The following is a 20,670-nucleotide window of genomic DNA, read 5'->3' on the forward strand; positions in this document are numbered from 1 at the left end:
GCAACTGACAACTAAACTAAACAAGCTACTGACAGCCGCATAGAGCTACGGTTCACTGATGATCTAAATTCTCAATTATGTATACAAATTTTGCTTCTAAGGCTCTCCACTAAGTGTTCAGTCTATAATCTAATGCACTGTCTATCAATTGGTTGTATGCAATAAAAACACATGAATGTTTTTTGTTTATTTTGCTCTGTTTAGTAACCTACATGTATCATTAACAACAGAATTTGCTTAATTGGCTGCGTCAAACCGTTTCAGTTCATATCGTATTCCTACGAGAAGGATACAAGTCAGTCTACCCTCTTTTGTGCCCAGATGTATTTTAACTTCTCTTCTGTGACATCACAAATTTATCACAGAGTTGACTCATACAAGAAACCTAAAATAAAATATCCTTGTCACAATTCCTATCAGTTTACTTATACAATGATAAATTATTTTATGGAATAAAACTATTTTTATTGTAGTGTGACATAGATATAGTTGGAAATTGTATTGAAGTTGTATGAACATTTGTTCATACTAATAGAAATTATGTTTCCTAATGGTATTTTGCAAGGCATTGTTCTTAGACCATAAATTTTTTTGTTGTAAAAAGTTGTTCGTGAGGGATTTATTTTTTACTAGCTGACCCGCGCAACTTCGCTTGCGTCACATAAGAGAGAATAAGTGATTTTTTCCCCGATTTTGTTATATTTTTTACTGGTACTGGTACTCCTACTGGTCGTAGCGTGATGATATATATCCTATAACCTTCCTCAATAAATGGGCTATCTAACACTGAAATAATTTTTCAAATCGGACCAGTAGTTCTTGAGATTAGCGTGTTCAAACAAACAAACAAACAAACAAACAATTAAACAAACAAACTCTTCAGCTTTATAATATTAGTATAGATTTTTTATGTTGATACTTTCACGAGGTCAATACTTTTGCCCAGAATGGTAATATTTTGTAATTAAATTTTATTTGCGTTCAAAAATTTTAATTCATAATTTTATACCAATAGGTTGCTTTTAAATTTCGTAGAACAACTTTATGTACTGCATTGATGCTGGCTTTATGACTACCGTTACCAAGACTTTCTCATCAATAAGGGCTAACCTGAAATAATACAGCGGTGCAACAATCAAATAGGAAAATAAAGCAAAGTAGCCGGACATTATGAAAATAAAACACTGATAAAATAGTGTAGGAAATATTTATTGTAACAAAACAGACCTTATCCGATTGATATGAGGTTGCCTTGACCATCACTGAACACGTTAGTCAACTGATAATCCACGATACTGTTAGCATGCAGTCCGTACTATAAGTACTTAATTGCAAATCATCCTGTACTGAGACGTAAATGAACGTAGATTAATGTTATGACAGAGAGACAGTGAACCTAGACGTACCCAAAGGAAAAAGTTGTCTTGAATGCAGACAAAACGAAATAGCATTTTACATTATCTATTGATTTACTTTACTTACAAAGAATGTTATCTTATCCATGATAAGGTTGATTAATTTATTATAATATGAAGCTTAAATTATAGAGATTTGGTGTCTATTAGCATACATACATGTTTGAAACTGTTAAGCGTCACGGGTAGGAACAATGAGACGAGTTTGTATATTGTTCATCTTGTATGTATGTGTGTCGTTTAGTGATTCTTGTGAAAGATATACGTTTGAAGAAGATTTCGATGATTTATTTTCGAATACAATGGGAATGTGCATCGGCAGGCCTCTGTGGACTCTTGGACAATACGCAGACATAGGTGTGGATGATCACAATGAACTTAGTACTAAGTTCATTTCTCCTGGAACGGTTGTTAGTTGTGTAACGTCTTACATATTTCCTATGGCGCCGACGGGAAGAATCGAAGTGACTAGGTACATGGATCCGGCAGTGACAACTGATTCAATAACAGTGATGGCAACTGTGTACTCAGCTGATGGTAACCATAACAGTGTGGGAACAATGACGAACTCGGCGGGTGCTTCAGACTTTGTAAGAGGCTGGCATAATATCACAATTAATATACCAGGAACGAACACACAAACATTCGATGGATACGTAAGTATTTTATGTACCTTTCAATGTCCAGTTAACGTATATTTAAAAAATGTTTTTACAAATTGTTTACCGTTTGTTCACGTGATAATTTTAGGCTTTGATAAGTGAGTTGATCGATCGTTTAAGTATAGTAAACATAGGATTTACAAATAATTACATACATAATATCAATATCACAAAGTCAAATAATTTTATTTGTATTCAGAACTACTGCAGTGACTAGTCAGTTGGTTGTCTCACCTTCTAAAAATGCTACCTATTAATCATACATGTCTATCAACATCATAGCTTTCTTCGCTTCATTCGAATATTGTTGTCATAGGCTAATATATGTAATGCCTAAGCAGGTCACCTCTCAAGTGCCTCACGTACAGCAAATTCGTTACACAAATATTGAAAAGGCGTATCAATATATTTTAATCGACTAGATAATACCACCAGCTATGACCAATTAAATCGTTTGAAAATAAACACAACCAATGAGCATTTAGAATTTGAATGAACTTGTGGAAATTGCCCTTTGTAGAATGACTAGATGAGTTTTAAAGAATCGTGTAACATCAGCCTCTGTGGTACAACATGACATTAAGTTGTCATTTAGGACCTACTTTAGTACTTGGTAGAACGCATCCGCGAGGAAAAACATGTGATATTTTGCGCAATTATAAAGCATAGACGTAGTGTACTACTGTATGCTAGATAATATGGACTTTATATTTTCATATCATTTAGAAACAAAGGTGAACTTTGAAATAGGCATTTTGATTTGACTAATAGATAATAGATTTCATAACATTATCTCCTAAATAACAAAGTTCTGAATTACAAACTACGGTTTTTATTTTTCTAAATGAAAAATAAAATTAATATTGATGATATAAAACGTGAACAGGATCTTATGGCTCCTCTGCGTACAATACATTTAGTTGAAGCAGTATTGTTGATGGTTATTAGTGATTTGAAACATCGATCAAACTTTATCAAGACTGATGAATTCAGTGCGTCGTCATAGTACGCATGTTAAACAGCCTATAAATGTAATTGTAGTTGTACAAGGTGCTCATTTAGGGCCTATTTCGTTCAACGGAAGCTCCGCTATGAAGTAAACTTTACAATAACTAATGTTACATAGCTAGTTTTAAGAGTTAATGACATAAGGGATATGCTCCAGATAGTAGCTTTGCAAGAAATTGCAACGCCATCATGACTCAGGTCCATGTTTATGCTAAGGCCAAACATGACAAAATATATATTATGAACTATAATATTAGAAAATTTCAAAACAGTGGCCACAGGCCAACAGTTTCACGCAGGTAACGTGCGATTTAAATGTCAATAGGTTCGCTCCATATTACAAGAGAGTACCATTGTTAATGGCGAACGTATATTTCGTACAGGTCTGCTTACACCTTCGGGTAGAACAGGCGTCTTTATAAGGCCAATATATTTTATTTCTATTGACTTACCAGCCTATTTTTTGAAATAACAATAATATTTCGAATTAAATTGACGTTTAAAAAAAATGCTATGACATATTTGTTTTCTGAATAAAGTTATCTAACGACGTAAATTCTTTACTGGCTGTACTAGACTGACTTATGTGACATATGCCCAAAAATTCAGTTCTATTTTCTTGAGTGTCCCCCGCACAGTGCTAGTTCAATTATTTATTTGTTGAACCGGAAGTCCCAAAGCGAAGCAAATAATAAAATTACAACAATGATTAAATACTACACACATAACGGCGTCACATTATAATAAAGAAATTATCTTCGATCTAGAAAAAAGATAAATATTAGATAAGCAACTGTATCTACTATCGTGGTCTAGTTTCACATAAAATATTTGATTATGAATAAATATATTAAATAGTCACAGCTGATATGCTAGTTATAAAGAGGACTATTTCAAATATAAAATACACGAAAGTACTGAAAATTCTTTTCAATATCTCTAAATCAGAAACCATTCAAATTTCGTATAGAAATACATATACAAAGACACATCGATCCTGTACTTTGACCTCTTGTGGGTTGTGTCGGACACACTTACCCCCGGTTTCTAAGGTACATTTAGCGGTAGTTTATCTATTCAATAGAGTTTTTTTATATGAGTTTGAACGCTATTGATTAGATAAACTACCGCTAAATGTACCTTAGAAACCGGGGTTAGACCTTGTATAAGTATGAACTCCCTCACAGTAGCTCGATTCTCTACTACTATCGACTACTGACAGCGGCTAGCTAACGGGCGTCGTAGGAACTATGGCGATACATTTTAAATAACAAACTTCGGATACTCGACAGCACCGACTGTAGAGAAATGCACAGCAGGATTGGTACAATTTAAATAACCTAGGTAACAGAATATCGACTAGGACCCACTGGGAAAACATTATCACTTGGACGCTAGAAACGACATTTGCCCGGTTAGCTAGCTACAATATAAGAACTATAAAGCCAATACAGAGAATAAAACAAAAATAAAATGTTCCTAATTCTGAATATAAGTCCCGGGCCCGTACTTCGCCAGCGTGGTGAACTCATGGCCTAACCCCTCCCTTATTACGGGAGGAGACCCTTGCCCTGCAATGGGACATTAATGGGTAAAATTTATTTAACCATTTTTATTTATTTAATTCAGAATATATAATTAAGACAGTTGTACTTTTTGACAAGATTATAGTTATCAAAAGTCTGTAATCCCGCTACTGTTTGTATTTAGCGTTCACGTCATGTGTGGCATGACGTGGAGACTATGGTATTACAGGTCATATAGATTCAGTCAAAAATATTCAAGATAAAAATTTAAAAATACATATTTTATTATTTATTCTTTAATACTTATATAACGAATTGACTTCGAATTATCATAATCAAAATGAAAAGTACTTATGTAATTTTAAAGGTATCAAAACAGCTATTCTTAGTATACCTACTGATGACATTTGTCAAAAAAGTAGTAAAAAACTACTCTGACTACTGCTGTTCAAATATTGGCCATTAAGTTTACCGTCATATATCTTTATTTGTGGTTTAATTGGCTATAAGGTGAATAAAAGGTATATTATTTTTTCATGGAATAATGTTCCAAAAAAAACAATACCAATATCTTATAAATATAAAGTACCTAGTCAAAATTAGCAATCTGTAAAGTACTACTACACTTGTATACGAGTATGTATGTGCTATCGCACCTAAAGTTCATTTCATAAGTATTCTATCTAATCTTAGTTTAAAAACATACCTATATACAATGCTTGCTATACATCACCACACAAGATCACTTTATCATTAAAGCCTTAAGTAATTTAGTAATTGGACTTATTATCATTAAATTCTGCGTCATTTTCTACAATAGGCCTTTAGTCAAATTTTCTTTATAAAAGCCTAGAGCACACTTTATCTATTGTCAATTCGGCTTCTTCAGATCCTTCCATGTCGGCAGCTTTGTCGGTAACTACAATTGTTTTCTAAAACCAAGTATTTATATGAAGATAAGAGATTCACGATAACATCATATATGTCAGTTAACAAGGAAATCGTTGATTAACAATAAATTGATGGGTCTACGATTACATCTAAACAACTTAATGAATTGCACCTAATCTAAATTACGTACTCCTATGACTGTAGTGAAGGCGTCAAAATGATTATTCATGTCGTTTATGCAATAAGAAATTCTATCCGGTTCAATATTACTATAGAAAGCGTCCGTAATGCTGTTTGTCTAATTTTTGTACTTTTTTACCCAAAAATTCCAAAACTTTAGTCTTTAAACGGTCTCCTATAATTAATCTCTGCAGCAATTATTAATAATCCCGAGATCATCATCACTTAATCCTTCCGTTGCATCCGTTTCACAAACATTGATTACTGTTAAAGGAGAGCTTTTATCCGTTTCTCTTTTATCTTTCGTTATAGCATCATTTTCTATGCCGCTATCTCTATCATATTGCCACACACAGTCAACGCACGCCATGATAACCGCGCGTACCTTTGACAGTACGATACTGACAAACAAACAAATCGAAAATGAAAAGTGATGAAGAAAATTACGAAATAATTTATGAAAACAAAATAACCATGACTATTTTTTTGCTATTATATAGTCTCATCCTGAATTTCGGATTCTTTAAATATCTGACAGGCATGAACGGATAATCCACTAAGCCATACATTTAATTGAAGACATTGCCACTGAAATTAATCGTTTATTACAACAAAAACAATCTAAAAATAATAATACATCATGATAAAATGACAATAGATATAGGCTCGCTATAAACATACTCGCAACTCATATATCCGGAGAAAAAAGTTGTCTTGTATGCAGACAAAACAAATAGCATATAAATTATCTATTGATTTACTTTGCTTACAAAGAATGTTATCTTATCCATGATAAGGTTGATTAATTTATTATAATATGAAGCTTAACTTATAGAGATTTTGTGTCTATTAGAACACATACATGTTTGAAACAGTTTAGCGCCGCGGGTAGAAACAATGCGACGAGTTTGTATATTGTTAGTACTCATAATGTGTGTGACGTTCAGTGAACCTTGTGAACGATATACGTTTGAAGATGGTTTCAATGATTTATTTACTAATACAGTGGGAATGTGTGCCGATAGACCTATGTGGGAGATAGGACATTACGAGGATACAGATGTTGAGGGTCAGAATGAACTTAGTACTAAGTTTATATCACCTGGAACTCTTGTTAGTTGTGTAACGTCTTTCACGTTTCCAATGGCCCCTCAGGGTAGGATTATAGTGACAAGATACATGGATACACCAACTAATTCAGATTCAATAACAGTGATGGCGACAGTGAATGCAAACCATAACAATGTAGGAACAACAACTAATTCTGCAAGCGCGGCAGATTTTGTAAGAGGTTGGCATAATTTAACTGTTGTGATACAAGGAACGAATACAGAATCATTTGAGGGTTATGTGAGTATTTTTTAAAGTTTTCTAAAAAAATGTTATACTTATATAATTCCTAAAATGTTGCTAACAATTCATTGACCTTACTATAAACCGGCACGTTTTTTGTTTATATTGATATGATAGTGTGTATCTCCGGTACATTTTCGAGAGCTTGAGTATTTTAACACACATCGAGATATTTAAAAGGTAGTATTGGTAGAGAACTGCATTTTTAAAATGACGACTATATTTTTAAAAATATCCCTGATTAAAAGTTAACATTATTTACTCTCTTAAATTTATCATTTTTTTGATTTGATTGAACATTTGCTACACTCGTTTGAGAAATTTAGATAATATAAAGACAATCTTTAATTTTATTGTCCTCAGTAAAATTTATATGTTTTAATCTTGTTAATTTTAGCCAAAAATACCATAACCATCTTGCAAAGCAGCTTACGATGCGGATAAAATCTTAAAATCTCTGCGATTGATCCATAAAAACTCATATTTCAACGTATGTGGTGCCCGCATTGCGAGGAGCTTCCTTACTCATTATTTCTACTCTAATTATTTTTACTACACCATTACGATGTCGTATTCGATCATAACTTAACAATCTATCTCATTTGATGACCTAGTGGCATAGTTATCTGCTTCTCGCACCGTCAGTTCGGATAAACCGAAGACAAACCTTCGATTCGTAAAATGCTCCTTTTTAAATAATGTTTTATAAAAAAATATTAGCTATTCCGTCCTTGAACGTAAATTCAAAATATCTATCTGTCTAGCCTTTGCTCCAAACTATGTTGGAGTCGGCTTCCAGCCTCACCCGAAAATAATTTACATGAAGCGACTGACATCCTAAGACTGGTTGTCAGACTTTCAAGCTTCTGTTAACGACCGTCAAAGATCTTTGAAATTGACAGCCGGGATCCACAATATAACGTGTCTTCCGAAACATTGGGGAACTCGATATGTATGAGATGGTCAAAGAACCACCTCGGCAAGCTTAAACTAAGAGATCGATCCGCGCGGCTGTTGTTAACGAGCTCCTCAATTTCAAAATATATAAAAGAAATTATATATTAACGTCTGTTTATAAAAAACTATATTTTAAAGTACTTATTGCACTATAACATATTGGGTTAAAGGTCATCCTAAATCCATTAGTCATGTCTTTATGACATTATCAGTAATTAGATAAATTGAATATTTTTCCCAAGAATCGCTTTAATCCCTCATAAATCCGCGGCACGAATTATAAACATAAAGTAGGTCTTAAGAACTAAGACAAAACAATTATATCACGAAACTATTATCACTCGTTTACATAGAACTTTATCTTATCCAAAATACTATTGTGAATAATTATGATACGTATCTGATTATTATACGAAGCTTAATTTATAGAGATTTCATGTCTATTGGAAGACACTATTAGAATCGCATGCACGGTCCGAACATAATTAAATGTTACGAACATCGATATTTTTGATCCTAGTGTCGCATGGTTTCGGTGAATCTTGTGTGACATACACGTTTGAAGAAGGTTACGATGATTTATTTACTACGGATATGGGGGTTTGCATCGGTTTGCAAAAATGGGGCCTTCAATATTACGAGGATACTGATATTGTGGGTCAAGACGAAAGGAGCACGAAATTTATAAGTCCCGAACAAGTTCTTAGTTGTGTAGCGTCGTTTACCTTTCCTATGACCGCCGGTGGTATTGTTGAAGTGAAAGTTTTCATGGAGTCAGCGGCCAGTAATGACCATATATCAGTGCTAGGACACCAGATAGTGCAAGGTGGACCTGATGCCGCGGTCGGTTCTGTCGGGAACACTCCTCTGGACCCAAGTTTCGTTCCCGGTTGGCGCACTTTGAGTTTCCCTTTAGTAGGTTCGGGAACGTATGACGGTTATGTGAGTATTTTTAATTTCATTGTGTATGAATTTTAAAAATAATATTTTAAAACATCCGAATTAATTCAAAAGCTTACAATTCTGTGTTTTTTTTTAAACCAAAACGCCGCGGTGTTGTAAATCGCCAGTGGTTCGTTTATTATTGTAATTCAGAATAATTTAAATAATTAAATTAAATGCCAGTCAGTGTTGTAAATTGTCAATAGATAAGTTTATTTAAAAAAATTACATTCAAAAGTGTGTTAATCAAATGTGTAGGAAGCTTTACAAGGGCCGGTCACCGCACGTAAATAATTTATTAGTATTCTCACCTAGATGGCGCTTGGGTGAACAACTTATTGAAACTTAATGTTTTTATTCGAAAAAAAACAGATTTTGCGTAATTTTATTGAATATTAAGAAAACTTTGAGGTTATGAAATGAAACTGAATGCATAATCAAAAATATAGTTTTATATAATTATGGACCCTATTTATTACGTTATATGAACAGTTAATGGGGGCCCGTTAAGTGAATATATAAGCTTAGTTAAATATTTCTGTATAGGATAATATAAGACTAATGTGCAAAATAATTATTTTCTTAAGGTACATAAGCTTAAACTGAAAAAGAAATGTGCACTGGCATCTATTATAGCAATACTATTTAAAAACTGGACGAAGTTAATTAATATTTTATTTTAATTTTGAAATATTCCCTTTAGACAAACTAATCTACTTACAATGATAAAATAAAATTTAATCCTTTTCCGTGAATTTCACTTTCTTCACTCCGTATTATCATATCGCTTGCATTTCGAAAATATAACTTTTAAACTTGAATATCATTACTTTGTAATATTAGAGCAACATTTAGTTAACCGTACATAATTAATCTATATTCAGTCCCTATATAGTCTCTATTCAGTGGAAGAAATCTGGTGTAAAAAATGCTTCTGTATAAAACAAAAAGAAAAATCAACTATTTATTCATAAATAACTATTTTAAATACTTATTATACAACTACTAAGGTACTGTACAACATATTTATTTTAATAAATACAACTTTAACTAATTTCTTTTGCAACTAACGTTAACGGCGAAATGTGGGTGTATATTATACACCTCTTCCTAAATCTTCGGGTGTAACTGGCGTGTTATGTATGTCGAATTCTATGTAGGTATATGTGTATGTAAAATAAAAATTGTTTGTTACTTATTCAGTAAGGCTTGCTACACGGTTCGGTTCGGCATTAAACATGTTTAGATGAATGTTTTTGAACTATGCCCCTCGACACCGCCGCGCCCGAATTTTTAAGCCGTATTATGACGTTCGGGTCCGAAGGAACTACCTTAACGGCACGCCTTGCAAACTGCCAAATTCGAATGTTCAATGGTTCACATCAATATACGCGTTGAGCGTAAGCGCGAAATGTGTTACTAATTTTCTTTTGATAAAGGTTTATTAAACTGTTCGTGTGTATCAATTATAATCTGTTGAACGTGCCGTGATATGCACCTAATTGATTAACACCTCATATATCTTCGCAAGCGGCCTACAATATTCTTTGTAGATTTAGATTTAGTTCAAAAGATTGCAGTTAGGATATTGCAATAGTGTTTTAGCTTCCACTCTGTCTGATGAGGCTTTATGTTTGTATAGGTTGGCTGAATTGTGTCTTGATTAATTATACCTAGCCAATCCGGTTGCAGTTCTGCCACTATAAACAGTTATTGTAGTAATATGGTCTTAATGCACTTATTTCTTATGTATTAGAATAATAATTATTTTTTGTTGTTTTGTAATATTTCTTTGTTAAACTTTATTGGGTAATATAATCGCTAAGCGATTAAACCAATTAATAAAAAAAAAATTCATTCTTTGTAAGCCAAAGACATCGTATTACGCTACTAATATTATTAGTATGTACGTTACTCTTACGCGCAGAACCTACTGAATTGTTTTGAATGAAATGTGTCTCACGGATAGTTTGTAACCTAAATTAACACATAAAATATTTTAAACCATTCTTGTTTATGCACATGTAGTTTAAGTACAGTATGCTCATTTTTCAAATTATCATTAAGATAGAATTAAATGCATCTATTTCCTGAAATATATTTGAATACGGCTCTTATCACAAAAAGCTGCTGTGAGCAACCTTAAACAATATACATAATATCACCTTGTGCAATATTACTGGACATCAATAAAATCACGATGACTCGTTTCGATTAGGTCTCAAAAAATATGATCATAAATGCATACCCGAAACAATTAATTGTACTGAGAATGATATAGTGATATGAAATCAAAATTAAGGCTAAAGGCAATAAATCCAATATATTTTATTGTTACGACTTGTGAGTAATTGGTACTATAAATGATGTCAGTATTGAAACACTCATGTCTTGTAGACCAGACTAAACTATATTCGGCTACATTCTATTAAAACCAGCCGACGGTGTGGTACTTTTTTTAGTGTCCAACTGTATGTACAATACGGTACACTATCTATTCTATCACTCTAATTGCTCGGTGGTATAGACCAACACTGATCAACAACTTGTACAAAGCGAGAGGTCAGGAGCAGGACCGACCTATCAACCTCAATTTACTAACTTTTGGCAATTCACCAAGGATTACTTACGAGAAAAACTTGGGAATTAATGTTGGGTACAACCCAGGATTCAGACCTGCAACCACTATACAATCGCATACACTGCCGACTGCGCCTCCGAATCAATTAAACAAAACTACTATTTGAGTTACAAATATACAAACATAACACTTTTAAATTGATACACAAAACTGAGATGCAACATCACATTGTATTTGGTTATTGAATCGCATCAAGAATAAATAGCCACCCGCATCGCAAAAGTTTGCGTCGCATTTTCTCCATTTACAAGCTCTAATTTTAAATTTTTCTGATACGTGGGTATTTGTAATAAAGACGTTGAGCGTTTAACACCATAATTACTCTAGGATTGTTTATTAATTGTCAAGATAAATAACAGACATGTTATTCTGTTATTCTGCGATGGACTGTTATATTATTAAAGTAATAAAAATGATATTTATTTTTAACAAAATTAATAGAACTATCTTCAAATTATTTCTGATCAACTCTACGTTTGCGTACAACTTAAATAGTCTATTGCATTAAAAGCTGCCGTGGCTCGGCCCGCGTGGTTTTTTCTTAAAGAAGCCCAATCTATAACAATCACTCTATGATTTACATTAGTACGTCCTAGTACGGATTCTTAAAACCTTATATTTTGTTGCAGATCGTTTTCCTGGGAATGGCATCAGCACAATCCACTGTTTTAGTCGACTCATTCCGGTACATTCCACCGGGCTATGATGAAGACGAATGCTTGCTTTACGAGCAAGAGACCACCACTGAGATGACTACTGAAAGTACCACAGAGGAAGTAACTACTGAAAGTACAACAGAAGAGGCAACTACTGAAAGTACCACCGAAGAAGTAACTACTGAAAGTACCACTGAGGAAGTGACTACGGAAAGCACAACGGAAGAATATACAACTGAGAGTACGACAGAAGAAGCTACTACCGAAAGTACCACAGAGGAGGTAACCACAGAAAGTACCACTGAAGAAATGACTACCGAAAGTACAACGGAAGAATATACAACTGAGAGTACGACAGAAGAAGCAACTACTGAAAGTACTACGGAGGAAGTTACTACCGAAAGTACCACAGAAGAGGCAACTACCGAAAGTACAACGGAGGAATATACTACTGAAAGTACCACGGAAGAATATACCACCGAGAGTACTACGGAAGAATATACCACCGAGAGTACTACGGAGGAAGCTACTACTGAAAGTACTACGGAAGAATATACCACTGAAAGTACCACGGAAGAAGCAACCACAGAAAGTACCACTGAGGAAGTAACTACTGATAGTACCACAGAAGAATATACGACTGAAAGTACGACGGAAGAATATACCACAGAGAGTACAACGGAAGAAATGACTACTGAAAGTACCACTGAAGAAGTAACTACTGAAAGTACAACAGAAGAATATACCACTGAAAGTACCACGGAAGAAGTAACTACCGAAAGTACCACGGAAGAAGCAACAACCGAAAGTACAACAGAAGAAATGACTACAGAGAGTACCACAGAAGAATTTACCGAAACCACTTCAGTAGGCAATACTGACACTACCACTGACAGCTCGATACCTAACCCTACGGATACTACTGTTGGAAGCACAGAAGAAACCACCGTAGACAGTACGACAGAGCCCATGACTCCACCTGTAACGGAAAGTACCGATTCAACAACGGAATTCACCGAAGAAGATGATACGACAGACGAAAACGACACAACGATCGTGACCACATCATCAACGACGCCTGTGCCCCCTATTGACGATACCAAAGAATGTTTCGGTACCCCTTTGAACATTTCATTGCTAGTTCTTTTCTCATTACTAGTCCTTATTCTTCTTTGCATTTTCTTCTACTGGCTTGGTAAGATAAGAGGGAGAGCCGAAGCTGCTGCTTTGTTGGACTATTCAGAGTTTAATAGTAATTTCAAAATGCCTAGGGTTAAGCATGTGTACCCTAATGTCAATACCAATCCTTATGCGAGAAGTAATACGTTTCTGCCTTAGACTAGCGATTTTTGTTGCTATCGCTTAATTTTGTCTTTCATGGGACTAGTAATGCTTATCTGATCTTTGCTGCTAGAAAATACTAGTATTTTGTAAAGATTCGGACGGATGTTCAGCTTCGCTATGACTTTCGCTGCACGTGATATAAAATGTAAATATAATTTTCCAGCGAAACAACTAAACTTATATTAGTCCCATAGTGTATTCATAGTTTTTTGTTGGCACTGGCAAAAGTTTTAAAGACTTAAAATAGTGCAACGCTACTTCAAGTCAAACCGGTTCGTTTTCAAACACAATGTGGTCATTCACGTCATTATCATAAAAATACTATCATTTTAACTATAATTTTGTAATAATATCATTGAAAAACTGAACTGTTAAAATATTAATTTCACCGTCACCCATCGACTTTCACGCTGTAAATATTGTATGTCCCTTTTCATCTTATTTATATGCCCTAAGAGTAAACGTGACATTGTACATAAAACGAGAGGCAATTCTTGTAGTTAAACATTTTCTAAATATCATTCCGATTTAGTATCGATCTCGGTTTCAAACTGAAATGTTGTCAAAAGGAAATAAAATGTACGCATGCATCGTTACTAGTCATTTTGAGTGACTAAAATTACGTGAATTGTTCCTCAGATATTAAGGCTAAGTTTTGAACATATTAAAGGTTGGTTTCCTATCTCATTGTTAAGTATCAGATAACTTATTTTGACAGATAAAGTGACATAAAAATTACGTAAGTTATGTTAAGTCCCGCCTTTACTTTCTTTGAGTTGGGATTCCGGTCATACAGGCAAAGAAATGATAAACTTATGCAAAAATTTATGCTGTGACGATATTCGGTGCGTTTATGAAGATGAGGATTCTCAGGTAACCTTTCTTATGTTTAAAATCTTTCTAATGTATATTTTTATATTACAAATCATCATAATTTTGACTCAAATCTCTATAAACGGGACGGCAGTTTCATATTTGTTGTTATAACATGAAAGATTAATTAAACTAAAAAAATAATACTCATGAAAATTTACTCGTACATTTATTTGTACAGTTAATTTTGATTACTATCTATAAAGTGATAATTTGTTTAATCTTTATATACATAAAGCCATACTATCATACGGCACATGCCAAAAATAAAGTTTATTTTGTCAAAACATTAACGTCACCTAGTTCTCTAAGGTTCATGTAAACATTATTTAATTAAAATCGTTATATACTCGAATAATCTCTTTTTGTAAAATATCAATGTGTAAATACAAATTATTTTTATTATACTAAAATCGTTTTAATTCACTTGCAACTACTTTACGAGAATCATTTACTTCATATAAATTTTACGCCTTTCAACATGACACCGACATCTAGTGACGACATTAAGAACTACTTGGAAAACATATTGATGCAAATGCACCTAAAGATAATATAAATAATTCAGATAAATTAATGACCTTACTCTATATAGAAATGGCGATCAATTTAGTTACGATGACAAATTTATCGGATTAATGCAAATCTTCTAGATATTTGCCTACAATAATTACATTAACTAAAGCGGTACAAGAACTGTATACCATGGCCGTCAGATAAGGCAAGGTGTGGCGCCGATTACCAATATCTTAACGAAAATAATGGCAAGGCGATACCGCACATTTACCAATTGGAAACAAGACAAGATACAGTAGTCAGAAGCTTGAAAGTCTGACAACCAGTGTCACCGAGAGGTATCGTGTTATAACCCAGGTGACTGGGTTGTAAAGACCCGATACCCATGTGAAATTTAACCGAAAGCCGATTCAAATATAGTTGGAAGTTTCTATGAAACAAAACACAATGTAGGTAGGTACTTATTGTACTTAAGAAGCTGTCTCCATCTCTTATGATTAAGAGAAGTTATTTACAGTTTTAAATCGTTGACGTCACTCTTTCTATAGCTGTAATCAAGAAGCTGAACTTGACGTTTATTACAAATATGTCGATTTCGTTTCATTGGGCAATCAAAAAACATCTTGATAATAGAATGAAACCAGGGAATTACCTAAAATTCCAACGCGAACACGGAATGTTAATATCTATAATGTAGATCAGATTTTAATGTGTGTTTGTTTGAATGTTTTAATTAGTCATTTATCAGCACTACTGTATTTCTTTTACAAAAAATGATTCGAGTACAAAACAAAATTGAGGGTGACGAATACTTGGACTCTGCATATGATTTAGTAAGTGGATTTAAATAGAATCTTATTTTTGAATAATAAATATGATAGTATCTGTAATACAACTCTAATTTTCAACAGCTTTTCGAAATTTTATTCAGGTTCAAAAGAAGAAATAAAATAGTTTCAGAATAGCAGTCAAATAATGGATTTTAAGGGACTTTTACAATATAACATTATCTTTCTCAATACATTAAAAGATTAGTCGGACACAATACACGCCAATTAGATAATGTGTCAAAAATACATTTATTATCGGCAAACGAATAACTAGTAGTGTCACCTTTTGTATATTTTCCGTTGGTTTCTTGAAAGGAGCTCTAAATATGGTTCGTTTATTGATATTACTGTTGGCAGTGTCAGTGTGGTCGCAAGATTTGGGTGTTCACTATTCATTTGACGTGGATTTTTACAGATTGTTCAGTGAAAAACGTTGTGTGCAAAAATCTCCTTGGTATTTAGTAGATTATGAGGTAATGAAAATAGCAGCGCCGGTGAATGGAAGTACTAAAGCGATTCGAGCGGAACAGAACAGTTGTTCTTCTTCGTTTCCTATAAATTTATTCCGAAATAGTACTTTAGAGCTGTTTGTGTACGTTGAAACAATGTTCAAGAGCAGTAGTTTGGTCATATCTGTGCTGAAAGAGGAGGATAATATGCCTATCATTACCGATGTTTATACCAGCGATGACTTCGTGCCAGGATGGTCCATAATGACGATAAACATAGACTGGACAGGTGCTGGTTATGTAAGTATTTAAAACTGCTGAAGTTCTAGTAAAAGTTTGCTCAAGGTCATATTACAATTAAGAAATTTGCCCAAAATTTTTACTACAAGTATTTAAAATAAGAATATTTAAACAATAACAATGACGTATTACTTTCTACACACATGTCAAAGTAATCTGAGAACTATATGAAAAAAGCAGAATGACATTTGGAAACGTGTTATATTATGTTTAAATAGATTGTCGAAAGATTAAGCCTGTCAGTACATTTCGAAACTAGAGCCATCAATTTCAATGCTAAAAAAAATTGTATTTAGGCTTTATTTAAAAGGTATTTGTATTTTTAAATTTACAGATCAATCTATTAGGACGATGCAGAGGAAACGACACCATATTGGTTGACTCATTCGTATACACTTTGAATGAAAACCTGTCAAAAAATGTACAAACGAATTATATTACGGATTTGAAACTGAAACCATCAATGTTAATTGATAACGCACCTGATGTAACAGATAATGAATCACGCGCAGTTGATAATATTAAAATATCTGATAATGGTGATTCAGGAAAACATGACAATGACGTCATCAAGGACAACGAGAATTTGAGGGACAATGTAGGTACTAGATTCAAGGAGCAAGGATCCGAAGACAATAACAACAATAGTTCAGACAAAGTGCCCAGAGATAATAATGCTACCGGTGAAAACGGAGCCAAAGACAATAACGAACCCGGAACCGACAATGGCACTGGCGAGAATGTGCCGGGAGACAATAATGAGCCCGGAGAGGACAACGGCTCAGGTGAAAATGGATCTGGAGACAATAATGAGCCCGGAGAGGATAACGGCTCTGGCGAGAATGGATCTGGAGACAATAATGAGCCCGGAGAGGATAACGGCTCTGGCGAGAATGGATCTGGAGACAATAATGAGCCCGGAGAAGATAACGGCTCTGGCGAGAATGGATCTGGAGACAATAATGAGCCCGGAGAGGATAACGGCTCTGGCGAGAATGGATCTGGAGACAATAATGAGCCCGGAGAGGATAACGGCTCTGGCGAGAATGGATCTGGAGACAATAATGAGCCCGGAGAAGATAACGGCTCTGGCGAGAATGGATCTGGAGACAATAATGAGCCCGGAGAGGATAACGGCTCTGGCGAGAATGGATCTGGAGACAATAATGAGCCCGGAGAGGATAACGGCTCTGGCGAGAATGGATCTGGAGACAATAATGAGCCCGGAGAGGATAACGGCTCTGGCGAGAATGGATCTGGAGACAATAATGAGCCCGGAGAGGACAACGGCTCTGGCGAGAATGGATCCGGAGAGGACAACGGCTCTGGCGAGAACGGATCCGGAGAGGACAACGGCTCAGGTGAAAATGGATCCGGAGACAATGGATCTGGGGATGATGGGTCTGGCGAGAATGGATCAGGTGAAAATGGATCCGGAGACAATGGATCTGGGGATGATGGGTCTGGCGAGAATGGATCAGGTGAAGAGGGTTCCGGGGAAGAGGGTTCCGGCGACAATGGATCAGGTGAAGAGGGTTCCGGGGAAGAGGGTTCCGGTGACACTGGATCAGGAGAAGAGGGTTCCGGGGAAGAGGGTTCCGGTGACAATGGATCAGGAGAAGAGGGTTCCGGTGACAATGGATCAGGTGAAGAGGGTTCCGGCGACAATGGATCAGGTGAAGAGGGTTCTGGTGACAATGGATCAGGTGAAGAGGGTTCTGGTGACAATGGATCAGGTGAAGAGGGTTCTGGTGACGATGGATCAGGTGAAGAGGGTTCTGGTGACGATGGATCAGGTGAAGAGGGTTCTGGTGACGATGGATCAGGTGAAGAGGGTTCTGGTGACAATGGATCAGGTGAAGAGGGTTCTGGTGACGATGGATCAGGTGAAGAGGGTTCTGGTGACGATGGATCAGGTGAAGAGGGTTCTGGTGACAATGGATCAGGTGAAGAGGGTTCTGGTGACAATGGATCAGGTGAAGAGGGTTCTGGTGACGATGGATCAGGTGAAGAGGGTTCTGGTGACGATGGATCAGGTGAAGAGGGTTCTGGTGACGATGGATCAGGTGAAGAGGGTTCTGGTGACAATGGATCAGGTGAAGAGGGTTCTGGTGACAATGGATCAGGTGAAGAGGGTTCTGGTGACGATGGATCAGGTGAAGAGGGTTCTGGTGACGATGGATCAGGTGAAGAGGGTTCTGGTGACGATGGATCAGGTGAAGAGGGTTCTGGTGACAATGGATCAGGAGAAGACGGTTCTGGTGACGATGGATCAGGTGAAGAGGGTTCTGGTGACAATGGATCAGGTGAAGAGGGTTCTGGTGACAATGGATCAGGTGAAGAGGGTTCTGGTGACGATGGATCAGGTGAAGAGGGTTCTGGTGACAATGGATCAGGTGAAGAGGGTTCTGGTGACAATGGATCAGGTGAAGAGGGTTCTGGTGACGATGGATCAGGTGAAGAGGGTTCTGGTGACGATGGATCAGGTGAAGAGGGTTCTGGTGACGATGGATCAGGTGAAGAGGGTTCTGGTGACAATGGATCAGGAGAAGACGGTTCTGGTGACGATGGATCAGGTGAAGAGGGTTCTGGTGACAATGGATCAGGTGAAGAGGGTTCTGGTGACAATGGATCAGGAGAAGACGGTTCTGGTGACGATGGATCAGGTGAAGAGGGTTCTGGTGACGATGGATCAGGTGAAGAGGGTTCTGGTGACGATGGATCAGGTGAAGAGGGTTCTGGTGACGATGGATCAGGTGAAGAGGGTTCTGGTGACAATGGATCAGGAGAAGAGGGTTCCGGGGAAGAGGGTTCTGGTGACAATGGATTAGGAGAAGAGGGTTCTGGCGACAATGGCTCCGGAGAAGAAGGTTCTGGTGACAATGGATCCGGGGAAGAAGGTTCTGGTGACAACGGCTCCGGAGACAATGGATCAGGAGAAGACGGTTCTGCAGAAGGGTCTGGGGATGACAATGAAAATGATGATGACATTATTGTAGTCCCCGTAGAAGCAGGATTATCGACAGTGACTATAGTACTAATATGCGTAGGTTCCGTAGCAGGCGTAGCTGTAGTTGGTGGAGTCGCTTACCAATTTGGTGTCTCGAAAGGAGCCAAAGACGTCAGTCTGCTGGACTTTGAAGAAGAGCCTCCCAAAGTACTAAATATACCTCGAGTTAGAATAAACACTACTATGCCAAGGGCTTATGTTTAATACTTAGTAATTAGTCTTACTACAGCTGCTTTTCAGAATAGAATCAGAAAATTATACGACTTGCGATTATTTATATTAACCAAGCGATCTACGGCTGTACCTCAGTTAAGTAATTAGAAATAAAATAATAATTATTATAAAATACTTAAATATCTACTAATATTATAGCTGTTATTGTGATATTTCTATAGTTAAACTAAAGTTATGTACGTATTATTAAGATTTAAATATGAATTATACGATATTTTTTATTACAACCGATTGTATTATTTAACTGCCATTTTGTCCTCTTTGCATAAGTTAAATGTTTCCCAACATTAAATTATAAAATTATGTTTTAAAAGGCACTTTTTTAAGATCTGCATTACATATACATTACTAATGTATAATAGAATATGGGAATTAACGCGAACACGCATTATACCTTAAAATGCCTGCTCTGCTCTGTCTCACTTAGCCTGCCAGCTGTCAGCCTGCGACCACGGCGAGTGCAACCTGCGCCGAAACGTTAGGCATTTAAGGTAAAATGCGTGTTCGCGTTAATTCCCGTATTCTATTATACATTAAACATGCAACGCGAGAGTTTAAAAGTTAGAATTTTACTAATCAGATAATCTTCTAAATTAATCAGAAGTAAGGGAAGCGTCATAAATGTTACAAGTAAAGTAAGTACATGTTTTAAAAAGCAGAAAAAAATCGCAGGAGCAGTTGCAGGGATAGTCAGACTATTACACTATACTATAAATAATACTAAAGAGTAAGTATAAGAAAAAATGCCGATGGTTACAAGTATGCGCAAATATAAATTTAAAAATCATCATCATCATCATCATCTCAGCCGGGAATCGTCCACTGCTGGACAAAGGCCTCCCCCATCGAGCGCCAATAGGACCGGCCCTGGGCCGCCCTCATC

At 35.8% G+C, this 20,670-nt stretch overlaps 2 protein-coding genes across 5 annotated transcripts; both read left to right on the forward strand.

The window, feature by feature from the left end:
• The first annotated feature begins 1,590 nt into the window (after positions 1 to 1,590).
• Positions 1,591 to 14,987, forward strand: LOC142978940 (uncharacterized). Of its 3 annotated transcripts, none has more exons than XM_076123585.1 (2): positions 1,591 to 2,071; positions 12,205 to 14,987. In XM_076123585.1, the coding sequence occupies exons 1-2, from the start codon at positions 1,610 to 1,612 to the stop codon at positions 13,567 to 13,569; spliced, it is 1,827 nt and encodes a 608-aa protein (XP_075979700.1). In that variant the 5' UTR covers positions 1,591 to 1,609; the 3' UTR covers positions 13,570 to 14,987. The 3 variants fall into 3 exon arrangements, with proteins under 3 accessions (XP_075979700.1, XP_075979702.1, XP_075979701.1); XM_076123587.1 differs by lacking the exon at positions 1,591 to 2,071 and adding an exon at positions 6,553 to 7,032; XM_076123586.1 differs by lacking the exon at positions 1,591 to 2,071 and adding an exon at positions 8,450 to 8,934.
• Positions 14,988 to 15,191: 204 nt separating this feature from the next.
• Positions 15,192 to 19,993, forward strand: LOC142978869 (uncharacterized). Of its 2 annotated transcripts, XM_076123465.1 has the most exons (3): positions 15,192 to 15,417; positions 16,210 to 16,543; positions 16,878 to 19,993. In XM_076123465.1, the coding sequence occupies exons 2-3, from the start codon at positions 16,271 to 16,273 to the stop codon at positions 19,755 to 19,757; spliced, it is 3,153 nt and encodes a 1,050-aa protein (XP_075979580.1). In that variant the 5' UTR covers positions 15,192 to 15,417; positions 16,210 to 16,270; the 3' UTR covers positions 19,758 to 19,993. The 2 variants fall into 2 exon arrangements, with proteins under 2 accessions (XP_075979580.1, XP_075979579.1); XM_076123464.1 differs by lacking the exon at positions 15,192 to 15,417 and having other exon boundaries at positions 16,041 to 16,543.
• Positions 19,994 to 20,670: the final 677 nt, after the last annotated feature.

The sequence above is a fragment of the Anticarsia gemmatalis genome, chromosome 15, assembly GCF_050436995.1.
Source record: "Anticarsia gemmatalis isolate Benzon Research Colony breed Stoneville strain chromosome 15, ilAntGemm2 primary, whole genome shotgun sequence".
Lineage (NCBI taxonomy): Eukaryota > Metazoa > Arthropoda > Insecta > Lepidoptera > Erebidae > Anticarsia > Anticarsia gemmatalis.

Excerpts from the sequence above, each read along its gene's own strand:
- LOC142978869 (XM_076123464.1), top strand. The coding sequence starts at position 16,121 with ATGGTTCGTTTATTGATATTACTGTTGGCAGTGTCAGTGTGGTCGCAA. Across the intron at positions 16,544-16,877 it reads ACTGGACAGGTGCTGGTTAT|ATCAATCTATTAGGACGATG; the intron begins GTAAGTATTTAA and ends TTAAATTTACAG.
- LOC142978940 (XM_076123585.1), top strand. The coding sequence starts at position 1,610 with ATGAGACGAGTTTGTATATTGTTCATCTTGTATGTATGTGTGTCGTTT. Across the intron at positions 2,072-12,204 it reads CACAAACATTCGATGGATAC|ATCGTTTTCCTGGGAATGGC; the intron begins GTAAGTATTTTA and ends ATTTTGTTGCAG.